This window comes from Pteropus vampyrus, unplaced genomic scaffold (assembly GCF_000151845.1).
Source record: "Pteropus vampyrus isolate Shadow unplaced genomic scaffold, Pvam_2.0 Scaffold260, whole genome shotgun sequence".
Classification (NCBI taxonomy): Eukaryota; Metazoa; Chordata; class Mammalia; order Chiroptera; family Pteropodidae; genus Pteropus; species Pteropus vampyrus.
Window position 1 is genome coordinate 721,188 of NW_011889041.1, and position 25,147 is coordinate 746,334.

Here is a 25,147-nt window from a genome sequence, read left to right on the forward strand (position 1 = left end):
ACAAATAAGCACATCACTGGTACAAGTCTCTTTGAACCGAAGATATATATATTTTTTATTTTCAAAATGAAAATATCACTTTATAGAGCAGAATATTTTCAGGCCAAGTCGAAACCACAGACAAAGACCAGACACATGCCTAATTATACTGTAATAAATTTTCTCTGGTCCAGGTGAAGACATTGTTTAACCTCGGCACCATAATTTGAATTTTGAGTAAACCAAAATGCCCAGTATCTGGAGAGAAGAGAAGCCAGGCAGTCTGAGCACTATTTGTAAATAGTATTGCTGAAATAAATTACTTTGCATATATCTTATTAAGATATTTATCAGATGATCCTAAAACAAACTCTGCATTGTCACCATTTTTAAAAAGATAAAATTAAACTGTCCAAAGAATGCTTTAATAGTGGTTTTTCAATGTGCCCATGCTTTTACGTAGAGGTTGATGATGAATTGTTCTTCATTTTTGTTGAGACCAAGGCAAAATTAAACAAAGCCGTTGCAGAAGAGGCTTTTGTTAAGGAAAAAATTCTTACTAGACTGAACTTTTGTTAATGAGAGCATATTAGCGAGGAGGTTGTGTGATACTTTCCTCTAGTATTTTCAAAGGTGAAAGTATTTTCACTCAGAAGCTATGATTTGATGTATGGGCTTTATAGGAAGGTCACATTATTTAATCAGTCACATCAAAGTGGCATTTAAGATTTTAGGAAGAAAGAATATCACATGATGGTAAAGAGAGAAGCGCTACGGAAGCAGAGCCCTGCCAAGCTCCTAAGAGTTGGAGTTGATATGCTGTGTAGTATTAGTAATACCTCACTCATTTGTTGCCTACACAGATGAGGCATAACAGAGGGGTGCCCTCTTTCCTACATGACACGGGCAATACACATACCATACTGTTCTGAAAGGGCTGTCAAAAGGGAACTTGACAATGTGGGTTTTCTTTCTACTTTTGTTGCTAACTAACGTGACTTTGTTACATAGCCTCTCTTAACTTCTATTGCTTCATTTAAGATTGAGGAATGAAAATGGATTGGTCCGAGGGCAGTTCCAGCTTAAACTGAACTTTTTATTATTATTTTTGTTAATAGGATAATACTATATTACCATTTGAAAGAGATCCTCCAAAAAGCACCAAACTGTAGCACCCACTGTCATTATCATAGGCCTCTCTTAGATGAAAGGATACCTACATAATTTATTTAATGCGGAAAGTTGCTTGAAGGTGTGTATGTGTCTGTATGTGAGAGAGACAGGAGAATTTGCTTTGTTGTTATGAAATTATACGTTGGTTTTCTGATAAGAAAATTTGACTGGTAAGTTTTTTCAAATGTTTATCTAGATCTCTGCTCATTCATTAAATAATAGCTGAGAATAGGTAAAAGCTGTGATTGTAAATTAAGTGAAAAGCTTTTGGAGATGTTCAAGAACCACGCTACCCCCTAGTATATGTCTGTGCTTACATCCTGTTCCTCTTGTATCTTTGTCTTAATTTCAAGATTACTTTATTTCTTTTGTCAGTGTTTTAATATGAGGCATGTTTTCAGGTTTTGCTTGGTTTTGATTTTTGTTACTCTGAAAGAAATTCAGTGGTGTCATTAACAAGAGTATTTGTTTTACTTGCTGGATAGCTTTCTTTTTTAAAAAAATCAACTTTTAGAAGTTATAGATATATGTATATACACACATATGCATATATTTCAATTAATGTTTACCTATAGAATCATTTTCTATTGCACAGAATATTTTTTATCCACCGTCACCTGAATACCATATTGAAGATGGGGGAAAAATGTAGTTTTAGTATAGTAGCACTTTACCAGAAGAATAGCAAGTGCTTATTAAAGATATTTCCTGTCAAGATCAGACAATGAATTTATCAAGTGTTTTTGGTTTGTATGCTCTCGTGGTGGGGTCTGAATAGCCTACTTTCTATTAAATATAAACTATTTTCCACTGAAATAAGTAGCTATTATATATTCGTCTGATGAATATCCTCAAAAACCCTTTTGCCATTTATGTGAGTTTATTAGTTTGAAAACTAAAAATATAAGGTGTTTTCAGTTTTCATTAGCTAGCAGCCTGTTTTAGAAAGAATAATAGAAATTTTTGCTTCTAAGATCTATTTTTGTACTCACAGTAAAAAACAAAAACAAAAACAAAAACAAAACATACCTCTTGTTTGGCCTCTAATACAGATTTTGAGAGCTATCGGGCCAAAAGGATATTTTTGTCAGTTTTCATGGATAATGTTCCATTTATTCACAGAGACATTTTCTACTTATTACATATTGAATTTCTTAATATCTCCTATCTTTCAGCTCTAAAAACTACATGTTTCAGTTAATAAAATTAGACTTAACTTTCTGGTGAAGTGGATTGTTACACTTAGTGATAAGATTTTTCAAGAACTTCCCTTTTTAAAGATTTAGAAATATAAAATGAGAAAGTGGAACTATTTTGCTTATAATTCAATTAGTATTTGTGCACTTTTCCAAAATCATCTGCCTTTAGAAGATACTTTAGCTGTCTTCTAGTAGGCTATGTAAAGTAAGTAATGTTTTGAGAACATTTAACATTGTATGAAATAATAGTGTTGACGATTTTTCAGAAAAACCGCTCATTTTATTTTTCGTATATTTCTTTCATGAAAATGTGACAGATCTAGCTATCATGATTAATATTTAACACAATTTAATATATCTTGATTTTATTACCATTAGACACTATAACATTTAGAGTGGCCGTATAAACCAAATTTGGGAGGAAAAGACAAATCAGTTCAGTTCTGCTCCAAATATGAGTTCTTTTATCTTATTTTGATACACCTTTGGACTGTGAATTCAAGTAACAAGATATATGTATATATAAGTTATTGTTATAAATAGCAATATAAATAGTACAAATTTTAACTTGAATCAGAATATATCATTTATAGAATTAGCTGAAATCAGTTTAATAAAATAGAAATTCACTTATTCAGTTAATGGCATATATACTTAAACATAATCAACTGGACAGCATTTTCCCATAGCACTCCCTCCTTCCAAACTGTATCGTGCCTATTTTCTCATCCTTACTCTCCATTGTCCTGTATGTTGTGTAGGGACAGTGGCACATCATCTCTATTTTCCATTGTTTTGCCAGTGTTGTACCATGGTGTTTGGCAGACAGTGAGCACTATCTGATGAACAGTTGAATTTATGAATGAATTATCTTCGTAGTTTTAAAACTGTACCAACCACCTGAAATGTGAGGTTACACGTTGCTCTTCTTGGCTTTACATAAGGTTAGAATAATATCGTGCTAATGATTCAGAGTTAGAGGCTATGGTGGACTGAATTAGAGCCATTCCTATGAAAAGTTCTATGAAGATCTTAATGTTTAAAGAAAGGCACTCATCCGCATTTCATGGGAATTTTAATATTGCCATGAATAAGTAGCTTTCCAGGCTTACAAGTCAAGATAGTAGCAGTTGTGAGTAAAATTTTCAGTCTCCACTGATTCCTGGCCTAGTGCCCAATCCACTTTTCAGCCATGGTAACTTGTGTGCATGTTTTTCCTTCTCTTATTATTAGCATGGCCTGTGTGCTTGACCACCACAGGATCAAGTGCTTGTTGAAATATTTCACTTCTTGTCTGTGGAAAATGGTCATTGATATTGTGTTGTTGCTGGGTGTGTGTGTGTGTGTGTGTGTGTGTATGTATATGTGTGTGTATATATATATATATATATATATATACATATATATATATATACACACTTTTTTTTCTTTATAGATGGCTATGTATATATTTTTTCCAACTTCATGACCACATACTGAGTTCTATCTAATAACTATTGAGTGGATATGTTACTTACAGAGTTCTGGTTATGGATAGATTTTTTTAATTTTTAGGTTTATAAAAATAATATTGGAATAATATTTTCTTATTAAAGGTACAAAAGTTCTCTCCCACATCTTTTCTGTAAAAGCGCCAGAGAACATATAAAGTTGTTTTTATTACAGGTGCCTTCTTCACTTGGGGTCAGTGCAATTTTATCTATGTTCAAATGATTATTTTGCAAGATTGAGAAAAAATAATCTGCCCTCACTTGTAAATCTATCTGCTATTCTGGCAGTGTTGCTTATTTTATAAAATAAAAGATGGATAGACTTTCTTTTATTTAAATAAAGCTATTAATTTTTTTCCAAAAAGGTTAAGGCTTGGCTCGCTGGATTTATTTTCAAATAGTATTTTCAAAGAGTGTTCAATAGTTAAAAATCTGTGCATGTGATTTTGTTTAGGAAATATCTGGAGTCACTTACTGCCCTTGATCTTTGTCTGGGCCTTGCCTTAACCTCAAGAGGACTGCATGGTTATTAGTAACTACTAATATTCATGTCAGCGGTGCTCAGGGCTCCCTGCCATAGGAATAATTTACTCTGGAAAACAGACTCGAACTTGGGTTTTAAAAAGGAATGACACAACACTACTTCAAAGCGATCCGCACTTCGCAGGGCAGATACTACTTAAACAGAGTCTGCAACTGCAGTGTAAGAGACTGTGCTTTCAACTGAAGGATAGGGACCTGTGTATCTCTTTTCCTCTCCATTTAATATTCAAATGAGCGCGATCACCAGACGTTCACAGAATGATTTCTTCGCAGAGTTCCTGGTGTCAGATTCTGCCTCTGCAAGCCCTTCCTATCCCTTCCTATTTTGAACTAGGTGGTGAGCTTTCGGCGATCTCTGAACTCGAGCTGCCCCTCTCCCCAGTGGGTCTGATTTGCGCTGATGTCACCACCAAGCTGTTGCACTGCAGCCTCTCGGCCTCTAGGTACCTCCCCCTGAAACAGCTCGCCGGCTCTGAGAAGAGGCAAGGAGTCAAAGAAAAGATGACTGCGAAGTAAAGTCACGGGAGGGCGTAGCAGCGAAGTGATAGAGAGCTGCGCGCCCGGAGCGCTCCGCGGGCGAAGGGACCGAGCAGATGTTGCCTAAAGAGAGAGGGCATTGCTGGAAGCGCCCTGGCTTGGGAGGATGCCTGCCCTGCCTGGGACTACTGCCTTGAGGAGCTGGGGACAGCGCAGGAGGTCCCTGCTGGAGTTCCTTTTCTGCCTCCTCTGCCGCCACCTCTGCCTGTCTCCAGCTGTAGCTAACATGAAAACCCAACTGCGGCCACTGTTGGTCAATTTCAAAGGATAGAGTAGTCTCGGTTTTCAGCTGAATGTGAATGACGCTGCCTGTGCCTTAAAGGAAACCCGGAGCTCTTCTTTTGCTGCAATTGCCTCAGGTGGAATAAGCCTTCTTAAGGAGGATCAGATAAGACTTTGGAAACGGCTTTTTTTTTTTTTTTTTTTTAAGAGAGTTTATAGAACACCATGCTTTCTGTTTACTTTAAACAGTTGCTGGATTGTACTGGCCTGGCTGTCCAAAAGTCGAATTTTTTTTTCCTTTGGGTAGTTCTGACTAGCCTCAAAGAAGCTTAATATGGGAAGAAAAACTGCCTTTTGAATCAAGATTATTTATAGCTACTCCCCAGAAAAGTAGAAGAAAATTTTAACTTTCTTACAGCATTAGACTCATTTTTCTCTGAAGATTTGTTTTGTGCCTTGATCTGAACAATATATGGTCCCGGTGTTTGTCTTTTAAGTTTCTAAAGCATGGTTTATTTATAAAGGAGATGAAGTTTTGCAAGCCATCTTTAAGTGGATTACAGTTAACCAGAGCTCTGCCTAAATTAACATTGAGCCTGTTAAAATGCTTGCTCATTTGGAAATTTTAATCTGGAAATCTCAGATGCAAAATTAGACTAAAAAGGGAAATGGACTGACAATGGAATGTTCTGAGTGTTTGAGCCACTGTTAAGTGTGTGTTTGTTTTTTTCTCTGTTTTGGAGTATGTGAAAGGGAATTTTCGGGGCTGGGGAAGGGGGAGGAAGGAGATTTCTGTTCTGTGTCCTTGATGCACTTTATTTTTTAGAATCATTCTGAAAACTACCAGATAAAAGGATAGTTGCATTTAGGCTTATGCACTGATGATGACCTTAAAGACCTCATATATTACTGCATACATTATTTGAGCATGTGTCTTTATGCTAAAGACACTTTATAGCTCTGTTCAGAAGTATACTTTTTTGAAAGATGCTTTATCTTATTTCTCATTTTCTGTGTCAAGAGCTGCGATATTTGCTTTAACTGTCTACAAAATGGGGAAGCCCCTCAGCAGACCAGACTGTTTACGTCAGAATCCCCCATGTGTAGGGAAGGGTGAAGAAGAGGAGGACCTAAATATTGAAGACTGTTATGTCCCACAGCGGTCAATCTACGATACTGTTAGACTGAATGAACAGATAGACTCTGGTTCGAAAGGTAGCCTGTCGTCCAGGCATTTTACAGATCGGACTTTACCCTACAGTCACAGAACACTGGATGTTAGTTCTTTATGCTCCAACGGTGCCCTTGCTTCTTCCAGTGTGTTTGAGCTAAGAGGTCGTGAAGCTAACAAACTAGATGAAAAAATGATCTTTGATGCGCTCAAACTAAATAGCGATATCATTCGAACCACAGCATTACCCAAAGCCAAATCTCATGCAGAAAAGAAAGAGCATAGACGGTCATGGCGAATGTTTGTCCCAGCCAATTTTATGGATTATGCAAACAAAAGTGAAAGCTCTTTTGTTGAACCTACTGATATGTCAGATGCTGTTACCAAGGCCAGCAAGTGCAGATGGGGGACTAATTCTCTCACATCAGAGGAAGATGACTCTGGTTTATGTAGCCCTCCAGCAGAGAGGGAAGAAAAACAGGGCATTTTAACTGGAGACCAGTCACGAATTAGAAGCTTGTCTCCCACTGAAGATATTCATATAGCAGAACAATATAGACCATTTTTTTCTGTCAATTCTATTAGCGAACAGAAAATCCCATTGCTTTCGTGTAGAAGTGCCCACCCTGATGAAAACGTCAAAATGATTTTACATGATGTTTCTCCACTAGAAGAAATAAAACGTGTAAATGGTCCAAGGGAAATCCATGGTGAAAACTGCTGCCTGCAGAATGATTTGAAAGAGAGCACTGTTAAGTATGATCCGTTAATTATGCCAAGAGATGGAGAAAATGAGTGTATTTCTAACCCTGGAGAAGAAGGGAAAACATATGGACCGGGAGAATTCCAAATCACAGCACAAAGTAGGGAATTTATGGAAGATTCTCCTGAGGGTTTAGATCTCTCGCATTCAGATCCGAGGGGAAACGATGTACATTGTGGTAGAACAAGTTTAATAGAAAATGTGACATTGTTGACACAATGCAATTCAGAAGAATCCAGCATTGCATCTAAAGAGGAGGTGGAGGCTCCCCTTTCTGCCCAGGAGATGGAGGTGATCCATATGAAGTGCTCCCCGAAATTCATACCAATAAGAAAGAAAGCAGCTCCCAGAAAAACAAGGGTCCAGGCAGGAATATCGGACACAGTCTGTAATGGCTTTCAGTCAGTTCAGGTAACTAATGGAAATGTGAAACTCTGTAATGCCGAAAGTTTGTGCTTCTGTTCAAAAGTGGTCACTAGTGCTTCTAGTGATGATCAAGAGCAGTCTTTTATTTTGGGGGTTTGACTAGTACTCTACAAGATGCCAGATATTGATAAGTTGATCATTTTCATGAATTAATTAGGGACCGTTTTTGAGGAGAATGATTATTCCCAGCTGTTTAAGAGTCCTGTTATTGATTGTGCAGATGAAGACTGTTTCCCTTCATTTAGAGTGCCTCCACTGTGAACTTATGTTAACGTTTGGCTTTTACACACATTGTGGTTTAAGACACTGCCATTTAAGGGCAGTTATAGTGGATTTATTAAGCTTGAGCAGGCTTAGTCATGAAGGTACAAACACAATATTATATTGTTGTGGTCTGTGAAGTACTCTACTCAAATTAAGGACGTTTTAAGATGTGCTGAAAATTTTCTCTCAGTAGCTCTGCATGTGGAAGTAGAGAAGTTATTGTGCTGTATTTTGCAGTCATGGTAGTTCCTAACTTTTTGTGAGTGGCGAATGAGGTAAGAAAGTAAAGGGTACAGCCTTGTAATAAGTAGAGGTTGTTTGTCAAGCCTGTAATTCTTTTCTTCCCGCTTAGATTGAAGTTCAGCTATTTTGGTACTTTCACCAAGCTCTTCTGGTAAACTTTGCCTTAGAGATAATTTTATTTTATTTTAAGCGTTTCTGTGTTTGTGTGCTTATGTATTAAATTGAGGGAAAGTCTCTCTTGATAGGTATTTTGTTACCACTGAGAGATAAGAAATTTGGATAATATCAGAAAAGTTCCTCTTTTCAGTCTATGAGATAATTGCTCTGACCAGCAATGCACTTTCCTTGAGCGTGCATTAAATGGCATGTTAGTTTAAAAGCTTGGCAAAGTATGTTTCTTAGTGTAAAGGATTTTGCAGTTTATTTGTAAAAAGCAATTAAACTCTTAGGCCTATATAGATTCTTTAGTAGTTATCTTTTTTAACCCTTAGTAGTTTTTCTGTAGCACTTTAGAAAATTACCACAGACTCACCTAGACCTACTCTGATACTCAACCCTAAAATTAACTTCCTTAAAAACCAAGATCAGAGGTTAAGGCAATTTACTAGGACATTAGGTTAGTGTGTGTGTGTGTGTGTGTGTGTGTGTGTGTGTCCTGAAAATTATCTGAGAGGGAGAATAGAACTTTTCCATGAATCCTTATATACCAGACAAGTTCTTGGAATTAAGAATGTAGCAGTTCCTCTCCCCTCAACACATTCCTTTTTTTGTTAGTAAAACATATTCACAGCTGTTAGTTCCTGCAAGTAGTAACTCAGAAAGTGGTAAAGAAAAGAAATAGAACTATAATTCAGTACCAAATTCTATTTTCACCACCTTGCTGCAATATATGCTGCTTTATTAAGTAAATTAATGCCTTTTAAAAAATTGTGAAAACTTATGTTTTTCTTACCTCAATGATTTGAGGGAATTCTTATAATTTCTTTGGTTGATGTGTGGTTGACTTTTTATATTTAGCATTGTTATATAGAAACAATTAGCCAGTGTGGGAATTGTCTATATAGATTTTCTATAGAGGGAATTTAGACTTTTAGTTAGGAGGGGACTTTGAGAAGAAACGGTCATTTATTTGTTTGCTCTTCCTTAATTTACTCATTTATACAGTGACACAGGAGTATGCTGCTTGCTAGGCCTTAGGCCAGAGTCTGGAGAGTTTGTCTCTTATAGCCTCTACATTTTCCAGAAATATTTTCCATACTGTGCCTATAATTTTTTCTTAAGTACTGTTTTGATATTTGCCTTTATTATGTTTTTATATATTCTGTTTAACTATTTATTCACTTGGATTATTGATATATTTATATAGTGCCCTATAGTATAATGGCTCAGGACCTCAAACCTTGTCTTACCTTATCTAGCTGAAATTTTCCTTCCTTAGTTAAATTAATTTATTTTCTTTATGGCTTCCTTCAATTCCTACATTAAAAAAAAAAAAACAAAAACATTCATATCATCTGTGACAGAGTTGATCAACCCCCACTATTATCTGTAGTGGGATTGATGTCATCTACCCCAAGATATAAATATAATTTTTCTATACTGACGATATTCACTTGGCAAATAATTATCAGGTACATAATACATGTGAGGTACTATGGTAGGCCCAGGGAATGGAACTGCTATAAGGAAAAGAGAAATTTCTGCTCTTATGGAACTTGCATTTTACTCTAATACATTAGATCTTTTGACAGTTACAGGCAACCGGGGACCATATATTGGATGGGATGGAGAGTCGGGAGGGAGTGCTGGAAAACTGCTGACAGTGCAGGCAGTGACCAAATTGTAACCAGAATTGCTGTGCTGGTGGCATGTATGATCGTATTCAGTGGGTGAGGTCTCCATGCCTCTTGCGAGTCCATCAGCATCTTGATATTTAGGGGGCTAGATATGTAGGGATCCAAACTATTGCAGCGCGTGCCTATATCATTTTTCTTTTCCTATTGCTGCATTTTGGCCCCTCTGGCAAGCCATAGATTGGCCTCTTTGCTAACCTCATTATCTTGTCAATGATTCTCATTTCCAATTTGAGTCTCAAACTTCGATTGTTGGCTAATGGCAGCTATCCTTAGAAGAGCATATAAAAATCCATGCCTAGTAGCAAGGCTCATCTTGGGTCCATCTTATAGTTTTGCTCCTTAGCATTTCTCATACATTTTTTTACTAGAGTTAAATTGAAATGATAGGAAATTTCTAGTGCACAAGAAAGGAAGGAACACATGTACTGTTTTCTTGGTTTTATAGGTAATCTGATTAAATGTACTTAGAAAATCATTCTTTAATATTACTGAATGTTTTTGATAATAAGTGTTATGTATTTATATTTAGTTTAATTTCTTACTATTATTAATAAGGCAGCTATGACATATGAATAGGTGACAAAAATTATCTTCACCTCTAATAATTGATACTTGATAATTGAACAGATGTTTGTTTTTGTATTTGGTGGTTGTTAGGTAATATAATTCATATTATTATTGCCCTTCCAACTGCAGGTATTCCAAAAAGAGGAGATCGAACCCTTGCAGGTTAAACAGCAAGATGTAAACTGGTTAGGTCAAGGCCTTATACAGAGTGCTGCTAAAAGCACCAGCACCCAGGGTTTGGAGCATGACCTGGATGATGTCAACACAAGGTGGAAGACTCTTAATAAGAAGGTAATTTTCTCATCCCCTTCATTGTCATTTCTCTTCTTTATTATTCACTAGCATTTATGTGACCACTAATCATACTTACAGTAGCCAAACTTCCCTAAACATGCCTACTTTTCTATATTCCTGTAAACTGGATAGCCCAAACTCGGATGCCCACAGAGCTCAGTAGGGAGCATAAATGAAAGAAACAAGCTGGGTGAAACATCACCTCTCCCTGTCATTATCTCGATTTTGATGGAAACACAATAGTGCAGGTGTGTTGGCAGGTGGCCCATGCCATTGACCTACATTGAGAGAGCATACACACCTCTAAAAAGGTACCATAGCTGCTTAGCTCCAACAAATCATTGCCATGTAGGCGGTCTAGGTTTACTATTGTCAAAAAGAATATTTGCCATAAAAATAAAAACAACTGGAAATCACACTTGTTATATGGAATCTTTTAAATATCAGCAACTAATTTCACACTGTATAATAAATAGATCACACTGTGCAAGTGAAAGCAACTGTGTTTCTCTGTCAGCCCTGGACTAAGGGTTTGCCACCCTCATTATAGACCATTAACTCCAAATATTATATTACTTATAAGATGTAGATCTTACCTTTTAAAAAATATCCATGAGGGAAAACACTGGAAAATAATGCTCTGATATCTTAAAGAGATAATGCTGACACACAATGGCAGATCTTCACGTGACGTAAATTATCAGAAAATTAGTATTGAATGGCTGTGCTTATCTGGTGGTGGTGGTTATTATTCTTGTACAAATTTTCATTGCATTGAAATCTTAAACATTTCCAGGTCTCAGACCTGCGTTTAACATTCTTTAAAGTCTGATTCATATTGTAGTGCTCTTCAAAAACAATTAGAATGCAGGGTCAGGTGAAAATATGTTCCATAGTGCTCAAAATGTCTTGCCAACTACTTTTTTAGTCTAAAAAGATCTATGAGACGGGCAATAGGATATGTCTTTGTAGGACACAGAGACTCCATTGACTAGAAGACAAAGACCCTAGTCTGTTAAAAAAGGACTCAAAGCTTGGAGCTAGCAGAATTTAATTAGATACTTTATAGGTATTTTACCTAGTGAAACATAATTCTGATTCTCTCTGTTATAATAGTTTTTTAAAATCTTAGTCTTTTTTTTTTTATCATTATCCCTGATATTCATCATTAGGAAATAAAAATGAATTCCAGGGATAATGATAAAATGACTAATGTGTTGTTTCTTTCGATAACCTTAAAATATGGGAATCATTCATTGTTAATTATAAATGCATTGGATATTTCCAAAATCTCAAAGATTTTTGTTTTTTACATTGACCGTTTGGCTTACTTTAGCTAAAGTATGACTCTTTTCTACCCCTATCAATGCTTTGAGAAAATTTTAAATGAAATGAAAATTGGTGACTAAATGGGAAGGTAAACGTGAAAAGCAAGTAAATAAGTTGGAACAACTGGAACTTTACAGGTGGCTCAGCGAGCAGCCCAGCTGCAGGAGGCCCTGCTGCATTGTGGGAGGTTCCAGGATGCTTTGGAGTCCCTGCTCAGCTGGATGGTGGACACCGAGGAGCTCGTGGCCAATCAGAAACCACCTTCGGCTGAATTCAAAGTGGTGAAGGCCCAGATACAAGAGCAAAAGGTAAGTTAGTGACGCTTTTGTATTGTATTTAATGTTCAGTCTTAATAATGAGAATAAAAATTTACCTTATGACTCTTTATTTGTATAAATTAGATATCCTAGTTAACTGGTTATCGATGCTGTAGACATTATTTTGTTGTTCCTTCAACAAATATTTATGGAACATCTGCCAAGGATCAGGCATTGTTCCAGGTGCTGGAGATATATCACTGAATAAAAGAGATAAAAATTCCTCACTGAGTATAAGGTTTAGAGGGAAAGGAGGAGTAGGGAGAGAGAAACAATAAACAAAGTAAATAAGTAAACTGTGATAAGTTATCAAGTGATAAATAAAGCACGGATGGGAGGTAGAAATTAGGAATTGATAGCAAGAATGGAGAACAGGAAGTGCTAGAGTGGAGGGTATGTGTGTTTGTGTGTGTGTGTGTGTGTGTATGTGTGTGTAATTTTATATAGAGTAGTCAAGGAAGGAAGACCTCACTCTCTGAAAAGGTGACTTTGGACAGAAATATCATTGTCACCTTTTACATTAGGTTGATCCATTTGAAAGTGCCTTTTTCATAGATTAAATTTGGGCAGTTTCTTAAGGTTCAACCTATACTAAAGAGGCAAATATATTTGATTCACATGTGCTAAAGAATATGATGGTGTGTCTTTCAACACTATTAATACAGGACCAAGTTGAAAAGGCATACTCGTTAGAGGGATGATAACTACTTGGGGCCACACATACAGTTTTGTACTCCTGGTGGTAGCGGTCAGTTAGGAAGCATTAAGTGATGTTTTCAGTACTAATATATCAGCCATGACTTGAAAAGACCTATGGGAGGGGCCTAGAAAACAGCACATTAGGAAGGTTTCTCCTGTGTGAAACTTTAAAAAGAAGGGAATGGATTAAGAGGCTTAATAAGTTAATTTTGATGTTCAGTACTATCTAAAAATTCTTTGAAGACTTCAGTATATTGGAAAATTAACCTATTAGAAATGGATTTAGAAGGAAGAATTAAAGAGACATCGCAGGAAACACCTTGCATTTGTGTGATTTTTGAATAATATATATTACATATGTGGTAAAATAATATATAACATATAGACTCTAATAATATTAAAGTGTTACATATTATTCATAATAATATAACTGCTGCCATTCACAATTTAATTTAAACCTTCCTAATTCTCCCGGAGTTAATGGTTATGCTTAGCAACAAAACCTATGTGCTGATTTTGCTTTCTTAATTGCTAGAAATTTATTAAAGGTTATCAAAAGTAATCCGCTTAATTAGTTTCCTTAACAGCCTAAACCACTTGTTAGGCTTTGATTTTATAATGACTCTAACCTGTATCAAGACAGTCTGTTTTTCTTCTCCTTTTTGAACATGTTCCTCTGCCTCCTGCTTTGGTGGTCTTAATCTCAAAATGAAAGTAACCTAAATACTCTTCTGGCTTGTTACTTCAGGGTAACTGTCCATTTCTTTAACCTTTAACCTATCAGTCAGTATCAGACTGAGGAAACAATGAAATAGTGTTTCATACACCTTTGCCTTCCGCATTGTTGTTAATGCAGTACCTGTGCGTAGCACTTGCTCATGAAATACTTTTTGTGATTACATAAGAGCAAGGCAGTCTTGACTTCTGGCTACTTCTGTCAAACATTCCATTCCAGGCTTCTCGAAATGTTTACTTAGAATTAAGTGAAATTTTTTTTTCTGCTGCTAAATCCTGAAATATTAGTCTCATTTATCCAGCTTTGGAGATTTCCGATGTGTTCCACCCTCTATTCCTTTTGGAAATAATAATTAGCAGTTCTCTTTTAATTTTCATCCTCATGAAGGATTTTAGTAGCTAGTCTCACCAGTAAAAAGAGCCAGGAGCCTCTAATTTTAGTCTCAGTAGCTTTTGAACTTGGTTTGAGTTTCACCTTTTCTTTCTATATTAGATTCTTTAACATCAGAAATGGTTTTGAAAACAGTAATGATTTTTAGTAATCTTTTTTATCTTATGAGACAGATCATTGTTGAATGTTTGGGACATTCCTGTTTCATTACAATAATGGAGATTTGGCACTTTCGGTGTAGTAGACTTATTTTGTACTGTAGTTACCCTAAGCAGTACTTTCTACCTCATAATTTTATATTAAAAATTAATAATGGTTTTAGTGGTCTTATCAATATTCGTTTTACCTACTATGAAAAGCCCCTACCACAATGTCGGATGCAACAGTAATGAATCATTAAGCAAAATGCATTATTTTTAAAGTCCTATTTTTCAGATCCTTTTGTATGTGAATCCATTTAAATATGTATTTTAGTAACATATCAAAAGTACTTAGAATATATTTTCCTTTATATTGACACAAATATTCCTTTGATTTTTTTTTTTTTTTTTTTGGTATTTATTGTTTTGCCTCAAGCTTCTCCAAAGATTGTTAGATGACCGCAAATCCACTGTGGAGGTAATCAAACGGGAAGGAGAAAAAATTGCTGCCACAGCAGAACCCGCAGATAAAGTGAAGATTTTGAAACAACTAAGTCTGTTGGATAGTAGATGGGAGGCCTTGCTTAGTAAAGCTGAAACAAGGTAACTTAAATACTACTTCCAATCTTTTGAAAGAGTAGCAATGGCTTTAATACTGAGTTTGTATTGTAGCAATGGCTTTAATACTGATATTTTGTATTTAGTAATACTTTTCTTGTTATTTTCCTATGCTTATCATGTGTGTGAACATAGATAGCAAGGGTACCTCTCTCCTTATTTTTCTAAGGGTAGTGTCTTGTAGTCACCAGATACACCCCAACTCTTTTTTTTGAGGGAAAAAAAAACATTTTTCTTGGGGGTAATTTATTTATTTGTTTATTTCATAGTTATTGCCTGCCTACTATACATCAAGCACAGAACTAGGCTTTGGGTTACAGGGATGAGCTGGATAGATCATCAGTGTCTTCAAATAGGGTACCATCTAGTAGAGTTTTATAGCAGTTGAAAAGTAACGACAAATGTGATATTTCAAAGCAAAAATACAGAGTTCTGTGGGAGCGTTTCATAGGAAGGACCTTGTCAAGGGGCAGAATAATGACAGCTAAGCTACGTTTTAAAGGAGAAGTAGGAGTTAGCTAGGAAACAAGGCAAGTGGAAGGTGCTATAACATACCTGAAGGCCAGGAAGCCGAGAGCACGGCTCCACTGGACTTTTGCTCTCAACACTTCTCTCTTACATTTCCGCATTCTCTCCATTGGCACCATATTGACCAGTTTTGAGTAGTAGCTACATCGAAGTGTAGCCACTTAAACTTGTTTGATTGGAAATAGATGAACCACTGAAGCCACTTAAACTTGTTTGATTGGAAATAGATGAACCACTGAACAGAGTATTTCCGTAAATCCCTACCTCCTTTGGAGCTAAAATGGTGAAAAAAAGGATTCGACTAATCTTAAATGAGAGAGTAGAATTTATTATAGTTCCAGGACCATAGAATAAGGTACTCCTAGGATGCTAAAAGTTTCATGTTGACCTTCAATATGTGTCAGCAGATTATTCCTTCTCTGTAATGCCCCCAGGACATTGTGCCCTGCCTGCATGAGAGATACTCTCCACTTTTTAAAATATTTAAAATGTGTTGAATAAATATTACCTATTATTATCATTATTATCACTGCTGTTATTATTACTATTGTTGTTATTATTGTTATTGTCGTTGTATTATAACCAAGTTACTTAAGACTTTCATAAGATTGAGGCACCTGAGTCTGGTCTGTTGTTCAACTTCAGTTTTATTTAATAGGAGACCTATTTTAATGTGTCCTTTAAATGTGAGAGATTTTAATTTTAACCTCAGATGTTTTCTACAAAAGTTGTTTAGAATAGAATGCAGGAGTGTGAGTGAAGATTTTTGTTGAGTGTTTCACACATTCTTCATCCCTAAATGACCTTTATCTTGGCACATTTTTAGGAATCGTCAGTTGGAAGGTATCTCGGTGGTAGCACAGCAATTTCATGAAACCTTAGAACCACTGAATGAGTGGCTTACAACCATAGAAAAGAGGCTGGCGAACTCTGAGCCCATAGGAACCCAAGCGTCTAAACTTGAGGAACAGATTGCACAGCACAAAGTAAGATACCCATCACACATTAGTAAGATTCGGTTTTCCATTTCCTTCGTGGTTTTATGACATAAATTTGAGTTATGTATTATTGTTGCATTATGTGTAATTGCAAATTAAATTCATTTCAAATGTCATCCTTTTGTTCTATTTATGTTTTCATTTTTATTTGTCCATTCTGTTTGTTTCTCTTTTTTTTTTTTTTTTGTTAAACTTTATTTAGGCCTTAGAAGATGACATCATAAATCACAATAAACATTTGCACCAGGCTGTTAGCATTGGCCAGTCTTTAAAGGTTTTGAGCTCCAGGGAGGATAAAGATACTGTGCAGAATAAATTAGACTCCTCTCAAGTGTGGTACATTGAGATTCAAGAGAAAAGTCACAGCAGGTCTGAGCTGCTCCAGCAGGCCTTATGTAATGCTAAGATTTTTGGGGAAGATGAAGTTGAGCTGATGAATTGGCTGAATGAAGTACATGGCAAACTGAGCAAGCTCTCAGTCCAGGATTACAGCACTGAGGGGCTATGGGAGCAGCAATCTGAACTTCGGGTATTTTGATTTATTTTATTTATTTATTTTTTATTTTGATTGTCATTATTTTCTGAGTCTTCCTTGTTTCCGTATTATTATTTTATGTTCATTATGATTTCAGTGAATATCTATATACTCAAAAAAAGACTGCCTATATGTACAGATAACTTTTAATGAAGTTACTTTAAAAAAGAGATTGAATTTACCCAATAGCTGGATTTTTCACTTTTTATTTGTTATCTTGTCATTGTATACAAAGACTCACAATTAACCAGTACTCCAGTATCTCTACGTGGGGCCCTTAATATTTTCTGAAAAGGAGAGTGTGCTGTGAATTATGGTAGACGAACCTGGGACATGGGTCCCAGTGGTGGAAAGAGGAGGGGAAACATGGGAACAGTAATGAATGTGTGACAATGTGAGCTGTTTACTCAGATATATCTCTATAAAAATCCAATGAAGGTCCTCTAATATTGACTAATGCTAATGCTTATTTAATTTTTTTTCCCCCACGTAAAAATGGTACCTGCATTTTAGGTTCTGCAAGAAGACATACTGCTCAGAAAACAAAATGTAGATCAGGCATTACTAAATGGTTTAGAACTACTTAAACAGACAACAGGTGAGATATCTTTTCAAGTAAATAATCATGGAGTCAGCATTTTGTATTGCTTTTAAAATATTTTTGGATGGGAGAGAAACAAAAACTTTATAATTTTGGGGCCACTCCAAGACTTCATTCTGGAGAAAGCTTTGAAGACTGATCAAGGGGGGTGAGAATATGATCTCACTTTTTTTCTCATGATCTCACTTGGGTTCTTAGTGAAATTGCCTGCATTACTCATAACACAAAGCACTGTGGCACAGGAGATGGTCAGAGAAGCTCACGTGGAGTTTCATTAGTTTTCCACTTGTGGAAGGCAGTTGTTCTAGATGAGCACGTAGGTTGTAGATAGTTCTTTTTTTTTTTTTTTTAATTTTAAAATAGATGACATTCAGTGACATATACTGTAGCTATACCCAGGCTTTATGTCTTCATGCTCAAACTTACCAAGAAAACAGACACAAACTCTCTTGGTTTAGTATTCTCTGTGACCACGGGAAAGTTTCATTGAACTATATCCAGTTCAGCATATGTGCGTGATGGGGGCAAGTACCATTCTTTATGAGTTGGAGGAATTTAATGTAGTACTTAGAGCCGTGAACTAGGAGTGTGAAGCCTGGGACACAGTTTCTTTGTGTGTCTGAAAATGAGGTGGAAGAATAGTGTAGATGAATGTATTAATTTTAACATTAATACATATGTATGCATGCATACACACATGTATGCATGCTTCCACATATGCCAGGCGCTGTTCTCAACACTTTGTAAATATAAACTCATTGAATTTTTATTACAACCTTATGAAAAAGGTTCTGTTCTTGCCCTCAAGTAATGATGAGTATCCAGAGGCACAGAGAGGTTAAGTAACTTGTGTACGATAACAGGCCACAAAGTCAATATTTTTAGACCACGAAGTCAGTATTTGAACCCAGACAGTTTTTAACTTCTCCGCTTGAGAGCCAAAATCACCATGCAAGATAGATACAAAGGTGATACTTTCCACATAAGTGAAGGCACTATACTCTTTTCTGGTTTTTATATTTGCATTTTCAGACATGTTTAGGTTGGCCAGTAACCCTGGGAAAGATTAAAACCTAGAAAAGGGCTCCTCTTGAGTCAGGACTTCTTTAAAATATGTCTCCTATGCTCCCCTCCCCTACAGAAAATCTCATCAGCGTACAATAATACCTGAAGAAACCCTTTCCCCCAATCCTTTTTTCTCCCTTTCATGAGATATAACATGCCTTTGAAATTTTAGGTGATGAAGTTTTAATAATTCAAGATAAGTTGGACGCCATTAAAGCAAGGTACAAAGACATTACTAGGCTGAGCACGGATGTCGCCAAGACGCTGGAACAGGCGCTGCAGCTTGCGAGGCGGCTGCACTCCACACACGACGAGCTCTGCGCCTGGCTGGACAAAGTGGAGGTGGAGCTGCTTTCATATGAATCTCAGGTTCTGAAGGGAGAAGCCGCAAGCCAAGCACAAGTGCGACAAAAAGTATGCTATGATTTATAGATTTTGGATCAGCTTGTTATCTTTTAGGGAGTCTTATTCACAAAGAATGAGATGATAGTTTTCTCGTGTCATTGCTAATATGCCCTGGTGGGCGGGGAGCTGTCAGAAACTGGCAGCAGATCAGCTGATTAAACTTTTAGAAACCTGGAGATGAAAACACAGTATTATGATTTGTTTTCGGTCTTATAATTGAGAGTACAGTTTATTACACAAGAGACAGAGTGATGAAAAAGTAAAATAGTGGAAAAGGATCATTGTTTCCAGAGATACACATAATTTGGTTAGAATAACAATGCTCTTATAAGACAGATGAGTAACATGAGGTGACCTTTTTAATTATATTGTAAATGTGGTATTCTATTTGCTAATCGTTTTTCTTTTCAGAGGTATCAGCCTGTTTTTATCACCCCGGAAATATGATCGTATATGAGTGAAAGGGAGTTGGTGAAGTCAGGCCTGCTGAGCCTGTAATGATTCAACTGGGATAATTTAAAGCCAATGTGTCCTCATTTTGAGGGTCACTTGATTCTGGCTTGGACTTTACTCTTCCCCCACTTTTCTGGTACCTGGTTACTTAGAGGTTACCAGAAAACACATAGTGATACATATTAACTTGCTTGGCTTTGTATCCCAACTTTTAAACATTTATATTAAATTTCAAAGATAAAATCTTGCCATGTTGACAAATGAATTGTTGTTAGGAACTTTTCAGGAAACACTTTCCTTTTTGCACAATAGTTTTAAATAACAAAGGTTGATAGAACTTAGCTGAAACTAAGGGAGCCAGTGCATCACATTGTTGACCTGTAAAGGACTTTAGCCCCAAACACAGTTAAAGGAAAAAGCCTGTTCAAACACATAAACGTTACCCACAGATTTATGTGTTTTCTTAATTCTGTTTTCAGGAGCTAAAGAAGGAAGCTAAGAACAGCAAAGCTTTATTGGATTCCCTTAATGAAGTGAGCAGTGCTTTACTGGAACTGGTACCGTGGAGGGCGAGGGAAGGACTTGAAAAAATGGTGGCGGAAGACAACGAGCGCTACCGATTAGTGAGCGACACTATCACCCAGAAGGTGGAGGAGATCGATGCCGCCATTCTGAGATCACAGCAGGTAGGGGCCAGTGGTTTGTTGTCCAGGCAGTAAATTTTCTCCAGTCGTTTCCAGAGCCTTTACCTGGACAGAGATTTCTGTTAGTAGTGTTTCCATTCGTTTGCTGTGCTTCAAAAATGAAAGGAAGGGTTTGAAAAGAATGCGGGTTACTTTGACATCCGAGGGCCAGGGCAAGGTGTACCCGTATGTTATTAACAGCCATCTGCCTCACTGTTTCCCAGACTTAGCCTTATCAGGTCAACCACTGTGAAGGTCAACCCTGCTTTCCAAACAAAATGCTTTTTATCTACATACCTGCATATTGCTAATGTTAGTTTTATGCGTTGGCTACGTCTAATCTGTACATGAGGAAATATTTCGAATTATCATGTAAGTCAGTATTAATTGTTCATGTACATGCAGCTTTGGCAAAGAGAGGCTGTATTTGTTCTAAAAAGGAAACAATCGTGTTGGTAGAGTTCTTTCCTGACGATGATTGAAAAGAGAAAAATGATAGTTTCTGACCTGAGACTCATACAGAATTATAGTTGCAAAGAGTTCTGTAGGCACCTAACCCTTTGCCACAGCTCCCTCAGAAAACTGTGGGATCCTGGAAAAAGAAGTTTATAATACATGTTTTGATTAACTTTTATTGAAATCCCTGAATATTTACGTAAAGTCATCAGACTCTAATTGCAAACTTTCTCTGATGGGGTTAGTGAGGTGTTGCAGTGTACTTTAGAGCAGAGCTTGAGAAGGTATATGACTAAGCTTTTGCTAATACAAGCCAAAAGCAAGAAACACAAATCAAGCAGATTGCGTGGGAGCATCCAAAATTAATTTTCTAAGGTTGCCATAAAAAATGTAATTTATGTAGTTCTAAATAATGGTGCTTCACTCCTCATTTCAGTGCCGTGCTCTCGAATCACAAAAGCTGATGAAGCACAACGATAGCAAAAGTCCAGCCTAAGAAATTTTTGCGAGGGAGGCCATTCATGCCTGAGGAATGTATTTTCAATGCTGTTTTCAAAGTTTGCAGCAATTTGTATGCCTCATTATTATAAGAAAATAAATGTGTTTATTCGTGAAGTCCATTCAAACATTTGAAAATACTGAATGTTTTTCACCAGAATTTATTCCAACATTTTAGAATTGGCACTGGAGACTTCTCTAAACAGCAAGACAAATATTCTGTACTCCTGGGAGTAAGATTTTCTTGAGAAGTTAACTATGGTTGGTTAGTTCAGTGAAGCAAGACAGTAATAAAGGCAAGGTGACAGGCTGAGCTTATATTGGTTAGTAAGCTCTGATATGTGCCAAGTCTTTAACTGGGTAGCCCAGTTCTATTCAAGGCTTTACAAATGTTTTCCAAAGTTAAAAAAATATATTAACCAGGTCAGTGTGTGTCTTCTAGAACCCAAAACATATATCTGTTAGGAAAATAACATTTTTTTTCCGCATTAAAAAAACCTGTTCCTGATAGAAAAATTTAAGATTCTCTGAAAGAAAAATTCACGGAAGAAGGAATTTATAAACAATATGGTTTCTATCCTTCCAGCCTTTTTTTTTTTTTTTTTTTTTTGAGAGAGAGTGAGTGAATAAAAGAATGGTGTAGTAAAAGTATCTAACTACCAGTAGGTCATACAGCTAATTTTAGTGCCATTAATAGCTTTGGATTGTTCCTGGGTATTTATTCTGTATTTATATGTGCATTCCTTCGAAATGCCTACGTGTCTGTCCAATGAAGTACCTCCCGTAATAAAGAAAATCAATAAAATGCACTTAAGTCATCGAAAAGAAAAAAGAAAAAGACAAAAGAAAAGAAAGGAAAGAAAAAAAAAGAAATACCTCTGGTAAGGCTAAACAGACACACGATTTAGAGCTGGGAGGAACAAGTGCAGTGTGTGAAGTGACTTGCCTGTGTTCACATAGCTAGTGCTGAAGTTGCAACCAGAATTTAATCCAGATCTCATTCTACTACACTAGAGTGCCTCCTTATAAATTACATAGAGAGGAAAAATCCTGAGGATGATCCATTTTTTCTAACCTTCTTTATGAATCTGAAGGAAGGCGCCATTATTGCAGCAAAATGGAAGTATGAATTAGGATATTTCTAGTTTATAAGGACTGTGAGGCATGAGACTACCACACTGAAAGGATCATGAAGTATCAATCACGTTATAGGCAAGTTTAAGACCAAATTCGTACCTGTTATTTTTACTTGACAGAGACTTAGTTTTGCATTCAGAAGAATCATTTCTAAACTCATAAGTTTCAGGTTTACAAAGGAACTAATATGTCACTGAAATTGTTTTATAACCTTGCCCGCTGATAAATGTTTGGAATTAGGACCAGAGCACAGTTTGACACTAAAATATTTGTTTTCTGTTTACCCAAAGATAATACATCATAAAATATAATAGGAATGATGCAAAAAAAAACAAAAACCTCTTTAGACCTCATGTTAGCCCCATATTTTGTACTCTGTTTTTTTGTTATATAAACAAATCATCTACCAGTCTGTCTCTTCTCCGTCGGAAACATGGATGTGATCTAACCACAGTCTATCTTTTTTTAGACATCCCTTTAGATCCATGTACTTTGTTTTATTAACACTACTCCATCCCAGACCTCTGCCCCAACAGTGACAGGGTGAGGACGTGCGCCTTGAACATGAGTTGGTAATTTTTACATTTGTGGATTTAGTGCTTTGCCCCTGAATAACCTGGCTAAATCAAACGAGATTTTAAATAACTGAATGTTCTGTTTTCCAAGCAAATTTCTTTTAAGATGTGTCATCTTTTGCCCACACTAAGGTTGTTTATAATGTTATAACCTGCTTTTTGGAATTCAACAGACACACAGAGACTTTGTGAACTGTCAGGCTACTGTCACAGAGTGCATTGGCAATTGCCAAATGTCAACATAAAAGATGTTCAGGAAAACAAGGAAAAGAATTAAAGTTTGAAGAGAGAAGGGAAGAGAGCATACTATATTCTGATTAGCATGTATTTTGTAACTGGCCTGCATAAGTTTAGTTTTTTCTGAAGTTCTGATTTGACATGGTTAGATTTTTTTCATGTTAATCCTATATCACAAGAACAGGTTTGAAAAGACATGTCATCAAAGTTGAGTGGTTAGTTATTTGGGAAATAAATGAACAGTGTCAGTTATGGGCAAATGAGTGATGACTGTATGGATTTGGTGCTACGAGCCCCCATATCTTACACTACAGATTTGCAGGCATTGATATTCTGAAGAGGATATTCTTTTTAAAGAAGAACGGGGCTCATTCATCACTTTTAGGAAGAATAGTAGTGGAACAAGGCAGCTTAGTAAATAGTGACGGTGAGCTTTATTAAAACAGCAACAACAACGAAACAGCTGCCTCCTCACGATGAATGCCATTGAGTTAAAAACTGTACATATTTTTGCATGTTATCGATACAAAGTAACATATTTGTTGCTTTTTTTCTCTAATTATTGCAAATGGAACGAAACAAGCCAGGTAGAAATGGGGAAAGGCACTTTTGTTTAAAAGATGTACAGACTTATATCCTGAATTCTGGCCACTGTGACTGTTTAAACCTCAGGTCAGTTCATTGTGCTTTACCTTTTATAAATGTGCAATTGTCAGAAGTCGCTAAAATATGTCCATTTCCCTGGGTCTGAAAATTCCAGGCACTCTGGCAGTTCTTATTTATTTCAGTGGGCCATCGTAACCCTAATATAAAGGCATATGGGTTGATGATTTGGTGCAAATAAGATAAACATTTCATTGAGTCATTAGGAGTCAGCCTTGGAGAAAAAATAACACTTGTTTATTTCTTTTCAAGACCTACAAGGAAACCTCCCCCACGGAAGTGAGATTTGTTTAGACCCTCCAGGTGTTGGGGATGGGAAAATATGGGCTGTGTTATGAATAACGTGAAGCAAAATGGAAGGAAGTGCTAATCAAAAGAAAGTGATAAGATCCTTACCAGGGGAAGGGAGTGAAAGGATGTCCTTGGTTAAGGTGCCTGATCTTACTCTGTGTTTCACAAACCCCTCTTTCCACTCGAGATAAATTTTCTAGATAAGTTTGAAAGCCATTTGTCAGAGACCGGAGAAATGTTTAAATAGTTAAAACCTACCACTTATTAATTGTTGTGATATTTGATCCATTTTTGATGAAATCACATAAATGTTTTGATTCATGAAGCCCAAACTGTATACAAGCACAAGGGTTAAAATATGGCAAATAAGACTCCAATATCTGGGGTTCTAATCAGACCACCTTGGTTCAAATCTCAGATCCAACATTTACTGGCTGGGTAATCTCTGGTAAATTAGTTAACTAGTCTCTGCCTTGGTTTTCTCAGTTGTAAATGGAGTTAATGATAACACCCACATTATACAATTGTCAGGATCAAAGGAGATATAGCATGTGAAGCACTTAGTGCATCCAGTAGAATGCTGACCCTTATTGTTTTGGAGAGAGTTTTCCAGGAATATTTAGAGATAACCAATTAAAATGTCTTTCGTTAGCCTGTACGAAATTTCTGAATGCTAGTTCAAAAATTTCTGAATGCTAGTTCAAGTATAATAGGAGTTACAGTAGCTAAGGCTGATGGTTAGATTCCACTGATGATACCATTAAAATATTTCCCAGAAAGCAGCTATAGATGCTTAGATTATCTACAATTTATTTGAAGTCAATTTTTGCTACTTATATGAGCAATAAACAAATTTATTAAAATTTGTCTAGTAACCTTGTTCTCCATGTTGCTCACATGAGAAATAAACAGTTTTTATGGTTCATTAGAAATATACACATTAAGTAGTCATTTGAAAGAATCATAGACTTAAATAAGATGCCTTGTTTTACTGTAAATTGCTTAATGTAGACCCTGTGGCTATTCTGTTTGTTGCTAAACAATAAATATTTGCCAGTTTAATAAA

At 36.3% G+C, this 25,147-nt stretch overlaps 2 protein-coding genes across 4 annotated transcripts in view; both read left to right on the forward strand.

Moving 5' to 3' along the window:
* The window catches only part of DST (dystonin), a 417,658-nt gene that overhangs the window by 332,127 nt on the left and 60,384 nt on the right, over nt 1-25,147 (forward strand). For all 3 annotated transcript variants that reach the window (XM_023520357.1, XM_011375009.2, XM_011375010.2), the window contains 8 exons: nt 10,563-10,724; nt 12,194-12,364; nt 14,775-14,941; nt 16,311-16,470; nt 16,685-17,011; nt 17,531-17,615; nt 18,856-19,097; nt 20,021-20,227. In XM_023520357.1, coding sequence (XP_023376125.1) covers nt 10,563-10,724; nt 12,194-12,364; nt 14,775-14,941; nt 16,311-16,470; nt 16,685-17,011; nt 17,531-17,615; nt 18,856-19,097; nt 20,021-20,227 — 1,521 coding nt within the window. The remainder of the gene's footprint in view (nt 1-10,562; nt 10,725-12,193; nt 12,365-14,774; nt 14,942-16,310; nt 16,471-16,684; nt 17,012-17,530; nt 17,616-18,855; nt 19,098-20,020; nt 20,228-25,147) is intronic.
* Nucleotides 5,357-10,552, forward strand: KIAA0754 (KIAA0754 ortholog). The gene has a single exon (XM_023520358.1). The coding sequence runs from the start codon at nt 6,082-6,084 to the stop codon at nt 7,600-7,602; it is 1,521 nt and encodes a 506-aa protein (XP_023376126.1). The 5' UTR covers nt 5,357-6,081; the 3' UTR covers nt 7,603-10,552.